This window comes from Melanerpes formicivorus, unplaced genomic scaffold, assembly GCF_026170545.1.
Source record: "Melanerpes formicivorus ecotype bairdi unplaced genomic scaffold, bMelFor1.0.p_v2 SCAF_36, whole genome shotgun sequence".
Taxonomy (NCBI): Eukaryota; Metazoa; Chordata; class Aves; order Piciformes; family Picidae; genus Melanerpes; species Melanerpes formicivorus.
Genome location: NW_027142388.1, coordinates 3730217 through 3747044, shown reverse-complemented (window position 1 = coordinate 3747044; position 16828 = coordinate 3730217). Strand labels below are relative to the sequence as shown.

Here is a 16828-nt window from a genome sequence, read left to right as displayed (position 1 = left end):
GCCATCCCTCAGCATGTAGACTGCTCAATAGCTTTGGGCTGGTGTGGGACTTCATTCTCATGTGGATTGAGATGTGGTACTCTGGTGGTTTAAAAAGCCACGCAGTAGGGATTGATGCGGGAACGGTTTGTGTGGCTGAGTCCTGCGCGGGTGGGAGAGGCAGGAGAGGACAGCTGTTTCATAAGGCAAACAAGAAATTATGCAACTTGCTGTCAGAAATACAGGTTTTAAAGCTGTCTTGGAGTCATAGCTGCACTTCGGGCTCCGTGTCTGCACGGAGACGCGTTCTCCTCTGGATCTGCACCCATAGCTTCGCTGGCTTCTTCGGTTGCCAGACCGATGCAGTCATGATTAAAGTAAGAAAGATGTAAGCTAAAATGAAACAAAATTCTTTGCTGTCCTTTCCATTTTAAAAACAATTAATTATAAAGTATTTACAGATCCTGAATGGGGGGAAAATGTATCCTTGGAGAGCAGATGTTTGCTTCATTCATATGTCTGTTTATAAAATTTAGCATGTGGAATTGATGGTTCGCTGGCACTTTGCAACTTCCACTCATCAACATGAAACAAAGTTGCAGCCTGGGACAAAGCAGAATTAGGCATCTAAATGGATATTAGGCATTTTGCAACTTCCACTTATCAACATGAAACAAAGTTGCAGCCTGGTACAAAGCAAAATTAGGCATCTAAATGGATGTTTTCTAGTCAATCTCTTTCTGAGTTTAATTTATTTGATATTATTGTTGATGATGTTGTTGTTCTCAGTACTTCATTGTGTCATTCTTTTAAGTCCCTGGGATAATTAAAAATTTCTGGTGTTGTTGCCTAAGCCTGCAATTTCAAACACCACAGGGCTGAGTGTACTAAGAGGTTTGTATGCCATGTTTGTGATAGGTGTAAATCCATTGTCATGTGCTTGAGTCTGAACTGTGCTGGTTGAATCACATCATCAGAATATTCTGCCTCTAAAATAGGAGGGCTCAGGTTGAATGAGCATTGTGATTAAAATGGTGACTTAGGATACTTTAGCCCAGACCAGGTTTAAAGGGTAAAATAATGAGGTCTTCATGACCCATTCAATTATGCCAGTAATCTGGGGGAGTGCACACTCCCTGTAGCATTCTGACTTGATCTGAGCCCCCCGGGTGGAGGTGAAAGGCTTCTCTTGAGTCAGGCAGCGTTTCTCAGGAGCGTGTAAATAATAAGTGTACTGCTGTGACTGCCTCTTCCCTCCACCCCCTACCTTGTTTTTGATGAATGTGTTGCTTTGTCAGCATGAATTAGCACTGTCTTGAGCAAGTACAAATGCAGCAGGTACTAGGGCAGCCTTTGCCCAGCAAACCTGTTTCAGCACGTCTGGGTGATGGACAATTAGTCCTATTCCAAGCCCACAGCAGAGACTTCTAATCACTCATGGTTACGTGGCATGGGTTTGGAAGAATCAGCAAATGGCTGATGATGTTGATTTATCAGGAGTGATTCTACTTTTGATGTGAATATCTGGTTTCTGAAAAAAAACAGAAACTGGCTTTTCCTATTATAATTTCTATAAAACTGTGTGATGGATTAGAATTCCCCCCCAGAATCACAAACAGCTTATGTAAAGGTGTCTGCTAAAGACATGGCTATCTGATGTTCTTGCCTTCCACACACAAAGTAATTGGCTAGGGCTTAATGCAGTCCACTGGCATTAACACTGGTTATTCCTGTAGTACTTGCCCACCCACTGCTCCCTGGCCCCTGCAGAGAGCATCATCCTGCCTTCCTGTGATTTCTTCCACTTTTGCTTCAGGTTCTTTTTTGTCCGGAGTGGTTACAGATACAAATAGACTTGTGCATGTCCATCTAAACAGATGGATTCTCTCTATGAAAAATGTGCTATGGGTCAGGTGGGGCAGTGTAAAATGGTATCATTTTGGAAGGAAAAAAAAGAAAGAAAGAAAAGAGTTCTGCTTAGTCAGGACTATAGAAACATAGGTTCCTTAATCTAAGCATTTCCATTGCAGTCAAATGGAAATAAGGAGTCAGTTGGGAAGCTGAGCAGTCTTCACTGCAGAATCACCATGGGAGACCTCTCCACTCTGTCATGATTCTTTCCATGCTCAGTGTGTCTCAGAGAATTCAGAGTAAAAAGTTCCTGAAGTGTTTGGAGTCAGTCATTTCATGTGCATTATAGAAGAAAAAGAAATTAAATTATCTCTCAAAACCTTGCAGAAAACCAAGAATATAACAGCTGTAATTTCTGCTTTGTAACTGTGGGATAAAAGGATGGGACAAGAAAGATCCCTCCCTGTACTCTGTGAGGAGCAGGAGCTGTGCAAAATAACCAAACAGATCTAGTTCTTCTTTTACATTAATGGCACCAAAACATGAGAATTCTCATGGGCCATTTTCACATTTGTAGCCTCTCATTGCTGGCTTGCAGAGTCCCCTCTTGCTGAACCAGTGAGCTCAATAGGGTGCTGCCAGTTACAGAAATCCAATTGTAAATCTTTCTCAGCCCCAGCCATAGAATGGTTTGGGTTGGAAGGGAGCTCCAAAGATCATCTAGTTCAACCATCCAGCAGGGACATCCTCCACTTGATCAGGTTGCCCAGAGCCTTGTTGAGCCTGACCTTGTATATGTCCAGGAATGAGGCCTCAACTCCCTCCCTTGGCAACCTGTCCCACTACCCTCATGGCTAAGAACTTGTTCCTAACATCCAATCTAAATCTAGTCCTCTCTAGTTTCACACCATTGCCCCTCATCCTATCACTACAGGCCTTAGTAAACAGTCTGTCCAAGATGTGCACATCCTGAGAGAGTCAGTGCTCGTGTTGTCTTCCATCATTTGTGCTGTGAAGAAGAGTGAGTTTCATTTTCAGAGGCTGTAAGAGATTACATTCTAAAAGTCTTTTAAATAAACACTTCCTCCTGGGATCATGATCTCATTCAAACAAAAAAAAAAATGTACCAGAATTTATGATGTATTTTAATTACTATTCTTGATACCACTCATTAAATTAGAAATTGATTGCCAGTTTCACAGTTTCCTTGTAAGATGACAAAGCCCTTATCAAGGTGAAGCAATGCAAAACGGTTACTATATATTCCACAATTTGGGATGATAAAAAGGCATGCTTTTTTGTTGTGGTGTTCGTGTTACAGTTGTTATGAGAATGAATCACTGATTGTCTTCTTGGTTTGAAGTTTGGTCTCCTCCATCCGAGTAAGATTGCGACGTATTTTTGTGCATGAAGAGAGAAATTGACTTTGCCTGGTTTGTGCTGGCAATCTGAAAGGCATTACTGCAAGCATCAAAACTGTGTTTCATTGAACTGAGAACATCATAAACAGCTATCCTAAAGATTTAAGAGGATGATGCAAAAGATCCCTATACATAAAGGTGTTTTTCAAACTCTCTTTTTCTCTCTCTAATCCACAGTGTGACAGCGAGAGTGATATTGACGATAAGGTAAGACTGAATTTTCTTCTTTCATGTGCTTTACTAGCTTGGAAATTCCCTCAGAGTCACAATAAGAATGAATTTGAAAATAGCATTTTTCCTCCAGTCTTCTTGTCAAATTTTAAAATACCTATAATTGAGTGGGAAAAAAACCCACAACAAACATTGGATCAGGTACTCTGATCATGACTGGGGTTTGTTTGCAGAAAAGAAACTCCCATTAACATAGTAGTCTTTATGTGAGCATTTGGTGAGACCCAAGTCACACTGTTAGTGGTGCGTAGTAACCTTTAAACATGTCAATTTTGTAATCAGTTTAGAAGATGGGACAACTGGTACCTACTCTCAAAGGCAGTGTGGAAACTGTCAAGGAGTGTTTTGTCATGTTGTGTATATATTTGTCACAAAGCAATGATTTTTCTGACCTTCTTTTGGATACAGAGGTTGCCGGTTGAAAGGTTGTAGCTGTGTGGGTTTGTATAGGGATTTCTTGTGTCACCTTTGCAAGGAAAACAGGGAAGTCCACTACATAGCGACAACTGCACCATGCTTTTAAGCAAGACTTGAGTATCCCTTGCTGACTGGTTTTTTTTCTGGCAAATCCAGCTTGGCAGTCTCAGGTTAGATCTTCATCAAACTTTTATTGTATTTTGGCTGTCCAGTCTCTTGCATTCATTCATGAGAAACTGTGGCACGGAGGTTTCTACTGGATCAGCATTACAAAAGTAAAGGCTGACTTCAGATAGCCCTGTCTCCTTGGCAGCACGCTTGGCTGCAGCCGTGTATCGGAGGTTACCGTGAGTTCAAGAGACTACACTAAAAGCTTCTTCTGGTTAAGTCTTGTTTTTTAAATAATGCTAGAACTGGGGAAGCACTAAGGTTTCTTCAACAACTTCTTTTAAATCTCTCATCAAATACCACAAATCCGTGGGGTATAGGAAAAGCAGTGTTCTGAGATGAAGGCTTGATTGAAGAGAGGCATTCAAATTGCATATGTTGAATGAAGGATACTGTACAGCTTTGTAATGATTATTTTATTATTTTGGTTTGTTTATTTTTATTTTGGTTTCATTTTATTTGTGTATATATGTGTAAAATCACTTCCTGAAACCTCTACCACCCCTGCCAAGTTCTGCTTCTTACAAGCCTACACAGCAGAAGGGCTGATGGCCAGGGTGGTGAGGGTGAAAAATTATTCCCTAAAAGCTTAGATACCACGGGGTTAAAACATTTCTTAGACTGCCCAATCAAAGAAAGTAAAAGCAATCACTTAGAAAACTGTTTAAAGATCTGCCAGTCAAAGCTGAGATGAAGTTGTAAGTGACATGTAGTTTTATTATACAGCTATGCTATTAATGATTATCTAAATTACACTGGTAGACCCAGCTAGCGGCATTGCATCTGAGACTGACGTTTGTTAGATTAGGTTTGACTTCACCTTGTAGAGAAGAAATTGAAATCTGAACAACATTGATTAGCTTTCAGAATGTGGGATCTGAGGTTACCTTCAGAGGAAGCTGCACTGTGTTTGGCTGGTAACTTACTGTCCTTTACATCAAATGAAAGGCTATTACAGTGTTCCTTACCATTAATGTGGCATTTCTTTATGTATCTTATGTAATTTGACCTTCTAGGCTCACATATTTTCCAGATATGTTCTCCTTAAGGTGACTCCACCTTAATAATAACATTTATTTTCTTCATAAGGAGAGCAGCACAAGATCATCATCTTTCTGTCTCTTACCTTATCTGTAGACACATGAGACATGACATTGGCTCTATTAAATGGGTCTCTGGAATTAAGCAGCAAAGATGTGTGCACATGCATGTAAGCTCAGCAAGGTTGAAGTGAAGAGGCTTCAAGCCTCTCATGGGCATAATGTAAATGCAACGTTGCTTTCCAGTTGGGCAACACAAGGGCAGCCTGGCTTTCTCTATTGATACCTGACATATTATAGTGCCCTGGAAACACATTCAGTGTTTGTCTAAAACTTAACCTGGCTGATGCAACAAGTACCTATAAAAATATTGGCATGAGTGTTCTGAGGGATTACACTGAAGAGCGTTTTTATCCCCTTCCATGTGTTGGCAAAATGTGTCTTCCTATAATGCTCTCTGGCTACTGCAGCCAGATGGAGTGCTCAGCATCAGGCTTCCCAAGTTCCATGACGGGTCAGCAGTAGAGAACAATCCTGCTTTCCTGCTCGGTCAGCAAGAAGCAGCTTTCTCTACGTACACCTACGCACACTGGCACTAATGAAGGGCAGGGCAGGAATTACTAATGTACTTTTGATTTGCATAACACTTTTTTGTTAGTCATAAACAGCGGATCACTCTTGTCTGTATATAACTCAGGAGGAAAGCAAACCCCTGAAAAATAGCTCATGTACTAGTACAAACTGAGTCAGTAATAGAGCTAGAAGCAAAACTAGCCACCTCCTACTTCCCTTTCTGTACCATGCTACTACTTACCCACTATTTATTTAGTTCATAGGTATATGGACTATGCAGCTCTTAATGTTTTAAAACTCTACGGTCCATACCTTAAAGAAAAAGCAAAGTTTTGCCTTCCCTGCATTTAAAGATACTGGCACACTCCTGATGGTTTGGGTTTTTCCCTTGTGCAGTGTTGTGCAGGACTCCAGGGGAGAAAAGTAACTGAGCATAGAGAGTCACATGTTTAGTATATCAGAATGGAGGAGCCATCACTGCAGTGCAAGGTAGAGTTTCAGAGCAGATTGTGAGAGTGTTTCCAAACAGTACGCTGCCGATTTTAATAATCAGGGAAGAGGAGCTCAAGGTTGGGGATTTGTCCATCCCATCTACTTTCTGAGGACTGTCTCTGGCCAAGTGTAGCCTTTCACTTCTGCATCACTGCTGTAATCTCAAAGGAAGTAAGCGGGATGATACTTTCTCACACCTATCATTCTGTCACCACATGCTCCATGAAGAGCTGTTTGAGATACCCAAACTAATAAAGTGAGCTGTCCAGCCATTTAACTGAGCCAGAAACTCAGCAAATCCTGTGTTCCCAGAGATGGAAACACAAATCCTCTTTCTTTCACTGTATATTTGTTGAAGGACATTGGTTTGGACTCTGCATCTATTAGGAGAATTGCAGGATGCTTTGTTGGAGCCGTGGCAATGCTACTGAGGTTTTTGTAAGGGAGAAGGGAGAGAAAAGGGAGTTGTGCTGATAATCACATTACGCTGTCTCTGCACTGTGCAAGAGCTGCGATGTGAGGCTCATGGTCCATAAACATTGTTACTGAAAATATATACTTCCTTTAATAGCAACAACAGCATTAACAGATAGCAATTACCCTTCATTTTCAGGAACTATAAAGTCTCCATTAATTCAAGATTTATGTAGTTATAGCATTTAACACAGGAATAACACCACAGAGAATTGGTTTATACACATGTAATGAGAGAGCTTATGGCATACTTTAGTGAACATTAACATAATAGAGTAATATAAACCATCAACAGTTCCACTTATTGTCTCTTACCTGCTTTAGCATCACTGTGAAAAGTGGCTAGCAGCTTGGTAATGTGCTCTGTTAAATGGTGTTCTGCAGAAAGCCAAAAGTCAACTTGTGTAAAACAAGGGAATGAGTAATCTCTGCTCGTTACTCCAAAATGTTGCTCTCATTTTTTTAATAACAGTGTTCAAGATTGCATTAAAAAAGAGCCTGTTTCTTTCTTTTAAAGTAATTCAGTGTTCCTGTTCTTTCAGTCTTGGACTTGTGTCTGCTGTGTGCAAAATTGTGGGTTGTCAGTTTAATTACATGGTCCCACAGTGTAAGTGAGCTCTCCAAATCAGGGGTTAGATATCAGCCATTCCTTCATTTGCTGTGGTGCTAAGCAAGATGTGGAAAAAAAATTTGCACTGTATTTCTAAGCTGCATCAGTATTTACCATAGATTTGTTCTGTAGTTTGTGTTTTAGCTATACCAAGCAATCTCTGAGACAGATTAAGCTACAGCCAAGGTGGAAGCAAAAAGTTTTGATGTCAGGTTTCCAAAACAGCGTTTCCACACTACTTTCTGCAACAAGTGAGTTTATTAGGCCTTGCTTGCAGTGATGGGAATTAAGCCCTGCCATGCTGTCTTTGCTAATTTCTGAGTCCCAGTAAGTGCCTGGAAGCATGCAGCAGTGCACAAGCAGGTGAGATATAGCACTTGATACATGGAGGAAGGGCAGCACAGTAGTGCTGTGGTCGCTGCTCCAAGGGCTGGGTTCCCATCCTGCTACATGCTGTGTAGATGTAGGGCTGCTCATGGTTTAAGGTTGACGAATGAAGGGACTCAGAGTAGTGGGGATTACTGTTGCCAGCAGCACTGTTTCTGTATGTCAGCAGCCTCATTGCTGTCCAGCTTTGGGTTTATAGGTATTAAAGGGCAGGTTTTAGGAAGCATTTGAGAGGGCAAATCTGGTATCTTTGTGGCCATGAATGAGAAGCTATTCTCTGCAGCAAAAGGCACGGTGGGAAGTTGTAAGGACGTGTTTTTTTGAAAGTTGATCAAGGGAATGATCAAGTCAGACCAGGGAGAGATGAGAGTTTCTGAGTGTCCCTGTTGAGAAGAAGAGTCCAAACATGAAGAATGATAGGTTGCAGTTTGAGAAGTGGGAAGCTGTGAAGGGAGCAAAGCCGTGAACTAGAAAAGGGATCTTGTGGCAGCTTTTGCCTTGGTGCAAGGACACTGCTGCTGAAAGCTTCTTCCCCCCTGTTCCTCACATGTTTATCTAGCAATGCAAAAACTGGATTTTATCTGAAAACTCTGTTGTTTGCACAAGGATGGAAGTTTAGTTCCCTCTTCAGCTAGTGTGTTATTTGCCATATTTGAAGCCTACCCAGGCCAAGGTCTCCAAATTGTTTTTGTCCATCATTAGATTGTCCTTTTCTCTGAGAAATGAAACTTGGTGCTTTTCCAGCAGTCTCAATTCTTACTGGTTGCAGCAGAAGGGAGAGGTGAAACATAGACTTGAACTGAGGGCTTTCATGTGCACTTTTGTTAGCATTGCACTTCAATCTAGAACACCTTTCAGCTGTCACTAATAACAAGGAGTCTCCATTTGCCGGTTACTTCCCAGCTGGGGTTTCAGACAGTATTTAAGTGGACCTCTTACTGTAGTATGCTCCTGCTTACAGGAGCCTGGGCTATGTTGCAGGCTTAGCAACATGCAGTAGTGCAGCACCTGAAGATGTGCATACACATATGTGCCCTGAATCAGTATTTCTTTCCTTCTTAGAGAATGAAATCCCAGTGATGCAGAGTGAAAAACAGTGAGAAACCTGACTCCCATATAATAACAACTGGGTAAAGGTGGTTACTTCTCTTAATGGCAGAAAGTCTCTGTTTGACAGATGAGATGCATGTTATTATTAAAAACAGACCTGCTTTTTAAACAATATGAAAATACTGAATTTAAAACAACCTTGTAGCCCTTGAAAGATCTGGGTGCTATTAAACAGGCAAATGTAATGTTGTTGCAAGTATAGGGAGACTCAGTGAATTTATTTCATCTTCTTGTTCTCTGCAAACAGATTTACCATCAAAATGGCATCCTGCAAGCCCATTGCATACCCAGTTCACTCAGCCACATGTTGGGAAATGCCACATGGGGGAGAGACTTGGCATGCCCTCAGCCTCCATTGTTCCATCCACCATGTGCATGGAGCAGACACAAAGGTTCCCACTGCGACCTGGGGCAATTGAGCTAGGCCCTGTAAGCCCTTCCAGAGGGAAAGAAGCAAAGTTATGCTTCCCAACAAGAGGCTCTGCAGCTCCAGTAAAAAGTAATTAGTATTAATGGCCTTTCTTGACCTTTGTATATATGTAAAGCAAGAATGCCATTGAAAAAATTGAAGAAATTCAGCACCAGCACTCTCCCCTCCTACTGAGATTTTGTGTCTGTCTTTTATTCAGACAAAACCTCAAATTGTGAGTACATTAGTCTGTATATAATAAGCTGAGTCATCACAGCCTGTGGTGGCCATATTTGTTCTTGAAAATGGTGAAAAAAAAATTCAGAGCAAACAATGAGAAGAGCCTTCTAGTTTGCTGACAAAAATCCATCATTGAGACACATAAAAGCACTGAAGAGATCTTATGGAGAGCTCTTGGGCAAGACAGGATAATACCAGTTCTGTCACTGGCAGTCAGCATGTCCCTAGCTCTCTGCTTTCTCTATTGTTTAACATCTCCCTGTTCCAGCTCCCTATCTACAAGCATTTTCTTATCTCACCAGGGACCTTGTGAAGAAACTTTTAAGATCTGAGGCAACAGGGAAGGGAGCATTCTTGTACAGCTATCTGCCCACATCAAGAAACAGCATTATCATGCAGCCATAAATCCAAAGGGCTACCTGTGATGGCAGTAACTCCTTGGAAGGGGATCTGATAGAACACAGCATAGCAGCAGGTTATCAGAGCTGGCAATTGAGTTAGGCAATTCAATTATTTAAATTGAATGGTTTAATTAAACGTAAAGATGCCAAGATGAGAGTTTTGGAGGATGCACACTCCAGCAGCTGCAATTGTAGGCCCGCATTTGGCTAACAAAGTTTCTCGTTATTGTATGCCAGAATTGGTTTACCAGGTTAAATAATACAACAGAGCAAAGTATGCAGCTCTGTGTGTCCTGTGCAGGTGTAAAGGGTGCCCAAGTATGGCCCAAGAGTCAGCTTTGGGTGTTGTAGCCTTCCAATGGTTCCTGTTTATGGGTTCAATCTGCAATAAAATCTAAACTAGATTTCATTGCAGGAGTTTTCCAGATACGTAAAATGCAGCAACAAAATTTGGATCAGGAATAAACCCACAAGTAATGTCTGCCCAACCTTGCTTGGGTATTTGCAGTTACCTAAACAGTCATGGTGGGTATTCTTTTGTCTAGGTGAGTCTCCTACCACTTAATCAGCTGCTCTTTTCACTTATCAGCTGCTTGTCAGGCACTAGTTTTGTCTGCAAAAATCAATAAGAGGCTCCCCATGGCATCCTGAGTCAGGGGAGATGGTTCAGCTAGTGCTGCCCAGCCTTTCCTGTACACCCACCCTCAGGGGCAGGAGTCCCGGCTTTCCACAAATGCAAACTAAAGGGAAGTATTTTTCAACTCAAAGTGAGAGAGATTAAAATAAGCATTTGTAAGTAAGCCTCCCTTTGCTCCTTGCAGAGTCACCCCTTAGTTCTAATGCTAGCTGCAACACAGACACCCTGTCTTCATGCAGCTCTCCAGGCAGCAAGGAAAATTCTTTGTCTTTCATTCACCTGTGAGCCTTCAGCTTCAAGGATCAGCCAGATATTTCTCATGCTGTAGGCTGGCTTCCTCCCACCTCTTCCTGCCCCCTCCTAAACCCTGTAGCGCTGTGGAAGCAGAGCAGGTTCCGCACCTCAGATGAGGAAATGAACTTTCCTCTGCTCTGCCCACCCTTGATGCTCAAAGCAGTATATAGCACACATTACCTGTGCACACAGTAGTTTACTCTCATCATGAAGCTCCAGCTAGGAGATCCACCCTGGTTCCACATTAATGTTCATTAGTTACTCTGCATGTACTGTGAAGACTGTGTGATTCCAGTTAGTATTTTATACTTCTTAACCTCTCTTGCTGGTCTTTAATACCAGCTGCATTTTTCTTGGGAAGGTGTCCTCCTTAGCAAATGGTTCACATTTCATTTTGTACTGCCTGAAAAGTTCAATCTGTAAGTTTCACTTGAGTTCTTCCTTGGCTGTTAAATAGTCTTCTGTAGCCTTTCATGTTGGTGGCTTCCTTTAATTTTGCATGATACCTGTATGATTAGCTGAGGAAAGTGATTGGACATTTCAGTCAAAGCTGTGCATGTGTTCAAATCAGGGCAGTGACTTGAACAAAGCTTTTGTGAGTTCTCGTCTGCACAAGGCAAGATGATGAGTCCCAGCAGGATGGGTGCATGTTAAAGCTCTGCGGTTCAGGCTCTGTGGTGCATCCCATCAGTGCTGTGTCCTGAGTGTCAAAAGCATGAGCAGATCTGTTTGATCACATCCACTCATGCCCAGTCTTCCACTCTCTGCTGGGTCAGATTGAAGTACCTCAAACAGGTGGAGAAGGCTTGGTTTCCAAAGAGCACAGATCAGCTTACAGCCTCTATTTCCTTGGCCTTTCCCACACCTGTGTCAGAATTAATTGGAGATCTTTGCCTAAATCTTTGGCAGCAGCTGACTTCATTTGTGGTTTACTACTCCTGACAGTTTATTGGGGAAGCAAAGCGCGCCTTCATCTCCAATAATAAACAGCCCACCCGCCGACACTTTGACAAACTTAATGGTTTTTTTATACAAAAATGGACAGACTTAATGTTTCGACTGTAGTGATCATCTGTCCTGATCTCCTTAATGAAATTAGATTAAGTGCACCTGGGAAAATGCTGAGACGGCACATTGCCTTCATCACCTTCCTTAATTTAAAACCAATTTGCGGGGAAAATATCCTCTGAAGCTGAGGGAGGCAGAGAGAAGGGGGAGGGAAGGGGATTTAAAAATCTATCTGGGTATCTACTGGCAGTTTTAATTCCTTTCCCTGCTGGCAATGTGAAATATTAACAGCCTTAAGAACTGAGAGTTTAAAGACTTACTAACCTTTTTGCCTTTCTTGAGGGAAAAAGAAACAAACCACAATCCTTACCATCAGGTTCACATCTAGGGACAAAGTCCAGTACATGCTAGGGCTCAGAGGTGGGGCAGGCCAGGTAAGAGGGATCTGGCTGAAATATGAAAGCTGCTTCTTCCAAGAGCTAGACCGTGTTTTCCTAAAACCCACTGCAACTGCTAGATGTTGGTGGTGCTTACTGTCTGCTGTTACCTTGATAATGATTTTAGTTGGGCAGAGAAGTAATAATTTTGCTCACATAGCTGTGAAATCAGCTGCAACATGAACAATATAATGTGACCTGAAAATGATTACAAATGTTCCTTGGGCTCATTCTGCAGAGAGCAAGAAATGGGTCTTTTTAATTAAACATAAAATGTGGGGAAGAATAACCATAGCTTTTTATTATTATCATCGTTGAAAACACTCTAACAGCTCAAGATCTTCCACTGGTGGGGTGGTCACAAAGCAAAGCAGACTGAGACAGGGTGGAAAGCATCTTCATGGCAGAGTTTTAAACACTTAACAGCTTTTGTCGTTTGGAATATTGCAGCCCAAGCTCAGCGGTGAGACTGACTTGTCCGTCTCCTGTTTCAGGGTTGCTGGAAAGTGTAGCATGCTCACCCTAGAGATGAGCAGTTTCTGCTGCTTGGAGATTCTTTGCTTCATTTTTGTAGAGTCAGCTTTGTTCTTCATGAAAGCTTTCATGGCCCAGGTTCTGAAGAGATGTCCCCTTTGCGTCTGGCTGCTGTCAGGAACACCCTGAACCCATGCCAAAAATGTAGCTCAGTGCTCTAGAAATGTCTTTTAGCAGGCGTGGGTTTTGTTATGGTAATCAGTGCACAATCTCTCGTATTCCTTCAGCTACTGGTGGCCAGCACTCGGAACCTCAGTCACAGTAACCTGTGAAGAAAATGTCATTCAGAATAAGCCTGTTGAAAGCCCCAGATAGAGGATGTTCGTTAGTGAAGACAGGGCCTGATTTCAGAAATACTCCTCACCCCAATCAAAGTATCTGTGAGTGCCCAGCATGTCCCAAAATCTGCTCAGCCATCTTCCTCCACTTGACTGCTCCTATCACTGGGCCTGCTTGTCTAAGTAGGAGTTTGCATGAGTAGCCCAATTGCTGTCAATGAATAATTTAAGTGATTTAAGCCTCAGACATGCTGCTTAATAACAAGAGAAATCAGCCCCATATGTCCTTGTCCATGAATACTAGAAGATAGGGACAAGTCACTTTTAAATGGGATTCATTTATTTTTCAGTGAAATTGTGATAAGTGTTTTAAAGGTAATCAAGCATGTGTAGCTATCCTGAATACAGTAAGGGTAGAAGAACATTAGCCTAAAATTGAAAGGGATCCCTTTCATATATAAACTGACTTAAGGGTACCGTGTGAGGAGAATAGTGCAGAGTAACCTTTGATAACCAACAAAGATTATGAAGTGTTCTTTTTATTAATTGCCAAAAAAGTGGCTGAAGTGACTGTTTGTTATGCATGCTGCTGTGCATTATGGGCACTCAGATCCTGCTTACCGAGTGACTGCAGTCACTCTTTAAATCTCTAGATAACCTCACCCTACCCACCCAAGGTGAAGTTGAAGGAAGTAGAATTTCATCTATCATGATTGTTGAGCTTGTCCCCATAAAAAGGCATTATATATCCCACCAAAAAGGTCCTATCATCCCTGTATTTTTAGCCCCTCTTCATTGTGAAATGTGAGGTATTTGTCCTGCTTTTCAAGATCCTGCACCACGCTGCCTTTTCCTATCTCTGTTTTTGTCTGACAGCATCACTTGCACCTCTTCTGCCTTCCCTGCGGTAGTTTTCTCCACAAGATAGGCAGCCCACAAGGACTAGTCAAGTTCTTTCCCACAAAGGCTACCAAAGGTTACAGATAGGGTAGTGTGCATTTTCCACTGGAGAAACTGAAGCTCAGAGAAAATGTGACTTTCCTGCCGTCCCGCCAAGGATTTGTGGGGTAGAAATTCCTGGTCTTCTTGTTCAGCTCTGTGCTCTAACCCCTCTCCATGCAAGGCTGGATGGCAGACTGTGCTGTCTCAGCCAAAACCAACCCTTGAATGTTTGCCTTCTACACCCTGACTGTCTCTCCTGGTGATAGATGATTCCTGAAAAAATAATTACCTTTAGCTGAACTGGAATATGCTTGGGGTTTGCTTTGTTAGGAAGTCATAAAGCTTTACCTATTACATTGAAAGGCTTATTCTTTCTGAGGCAGCAGAGCCTGTTTTCATAACTTCACCAGAGAGGTGTCTTTTAACGTGGTGGAGTGTCAAGATGGTTTTTTGGGTGGCTGCTTCCTTTGAACTCTGAACACACAAAGATCATTTGTGCAACTGCAACAAATTAAATGGTGGCTCCAAAGAAGGGAGAGCAATACTGGAAGAAGTGACAGCTTCTTGGTGTGTAGATCTGTGTTTAGTCAAAACAATCATAGAATTGTTTAGATTGGAAAAGACCTTTAAGATTGTCAAGTCCAACTTTTAACTCACCACCACTAAACCGTGCACCTCAGCACCACATCTACACATCTTTAAAATACCTCCAGGGATGGTGACTCAACCACTTCCCTGGGCAGCCAGTTGCAGGAATTTACAACCCTTTCAGTGAATAGATTTTTCCTAATATCCTACCTAAATCTCCCCTGCTGCAGCTTAAGGCCATTTCCTCTCATCCTATAGCTTGTTGTTTGGGAGAAGAGACCAACACCTACCTGGCTCCAACCTCCATGCACGTAGTCGTAGAGTGCAATAAGGTCTTCCCAGAGCCCCCTTTTGCCTGGGTTAAACAATCCAGTTCCCTCAGCCACTCCTCATAAGACTTTTTGCTCTAGACTCTTCACCAGCTTTATTACCCTTCTTTGGACCTCTTCCAGCACTTCAGTTACTTTCCTGTAATGGTGTGGCCCCAAACTGAAACCAGTATTCAAGGTGTGGCCGCACCACTGCTAAGTGCAGGGAGACAATCACCTCCCTAGCCCTGCTGGCCATGCTCTTTCAGATACAATTCAGGATGCTGTTGGCCTTCTTGGCCACCCTAGCACACTGCTGGCTCATGTTCAGCTGGATGTCAGCCAGCACCCTCAGATCCACATCCACCAGACAGCTTTCCAGCCACTCCTGCCCAAGCCTGTAACATTGCTTGGGGTTGTTGTGAGCCAAGTGCAAGACCTGGCAGTTGGCCTTGTTGAATCTCATACAGTTGGACACAGTCCATCAATCCACCCTGTCCAGGTCTCTCTGTAGAGCCTTCTTGCCCTCAAGCAGTTTGACAGACAGGCTCATCTTGGTGTTGTCTGCAAACTTACTGAGGGTTCACTTGATCCCTTCACAAATCCCAATGATCAACAATTCTGCTGTTGGCTGTGGACAGTTATTCTCCATTGGCCTTATGGAGAAAATAAATGTCACAGGCAGTAGAAAACTACTCTGAGTGAGGAAAAGACTTTTGCCACTTGCCTCAAGGTGCTTGTGTTATTCCCTGTCCATATTGAGGCTTGGGGAAAGGGAGAAGCATGCCTCCCAGATAGATTAATAGTTATTTTTAGTAGCACTGTTAAGTCAATTATAACTAAAGCAGATCTGTATTAAAAGTTAATTCATATTAAGAAGAGCACTGCACTAGCTGCCACTTCCAGCTGGAAACAGGTGCAAGTCCATCTGCACTGCTTGCTTTTAATCTGGCCCAGTGCAAAAAAGGGCTGTTTTTAAGCCATCTTATTAGCTTCAAAAGTTATTACATCCCATCTTCTTAGCAAGTCTGCAATATCACTGGTGTTGAATTGATTTGTCAATGCTGCCACTTTGCATTGCTGTGGATGTTAAGGAGGCAAATGCAATTTTGGCCGTTGAGCTGGTGAATGTCTTTTGTGTAATAGCAGTGCTTGAAAACATTTCAAACAGGATGGTGAGCTCTGGTGTTTGCTACACCCATTCTGGATGTTAATTTCAAAGTTTCTCCTGCCCAATCTCCTTTTTGCCTTCCTTCTGCCCTGTGGTCGCCTTTCAAATCAATACTGTTCAATGCAGATAACACAAAGTGTACTGAATGGAGGTGCAAAAGGTGATGTTGTTACTTACCTCTCTGTTCAGCAGAAAGGCTGAGTAGTGCTAAAGTCTAATTATGTACCTGAATCTCCTCTGCATCAGTTTAAATACATGCTGAAGTGCGGTGGGACAGCAGATTAAAAGTGCCCCAGTGTGCTGCTAAAGCCAGACCTCAATTTTTCCCAAACATACAAAGCCTGTTTGGTGTTGAGAGTGTGTTCGGAGTCCAGGGTGTAGTGGCACAAGCAAACATTTCTTGTGGCTGATTGCTGAAACTCGCTGCTCTGTGACCTTCAGTTGTGGCCATGTCTCAGGCTTGTACCTTAGGCAGAATTCCCATTCATCATGCCACTGTAAAGAACAAACAGTTTGGGGGCAAAATAACTCTGTGGCGAGAATCGCATAATGTGGTTCAAGTCCGTGGCCTAATTCCTCTGATGATGTTGTTTAAAACATTATTTTCTCATTAGCCTTTGTGAGCTGAGCTTCAGAGCTCTCCATTAAAAATAACAGCAGTGACTTGAATTAATTGGGTAGAAAACATTTCTTCTCTCAGCTATGTTCCACAACAAAACCTGGGGAAGCCAAGAAAAATCCTGGCCCAAATTTGGAGGAAGTTTTGCTGCCGAAGCCTCCACGTTGCTCTGCAGACACAGACACATCCGTGGGTCTGTTGGAACGGCC

The 16828-nt window shown here is 42.4% G+C and overlaps 1 protein-coding gene across 17 annotated transcripts in view; it reads left to right on the top strand.

The window, feature by feature from the left end:
- The window catches only part of FBRSL1 (fibrosin like 1), a 563615-nt gene that overhangs the window by 377598 nt on the left and 169189 nt on the right, over window positions 1-16828 (top strand). For all 17 annotated transcript variants that reach the window (XM_068157346.1, XM_068157360.1, XM_068157355.1 and 14 more), the window contains one exon: window positions 3429-3458. In XM_068157346.1, the coding sequence (XP_068013447.1) occupies window positions 3429-3458 (30 nt within the window). The remainder of the gene's footprint in view (window positions 1-3428; window positions 3459-16828) is intronic.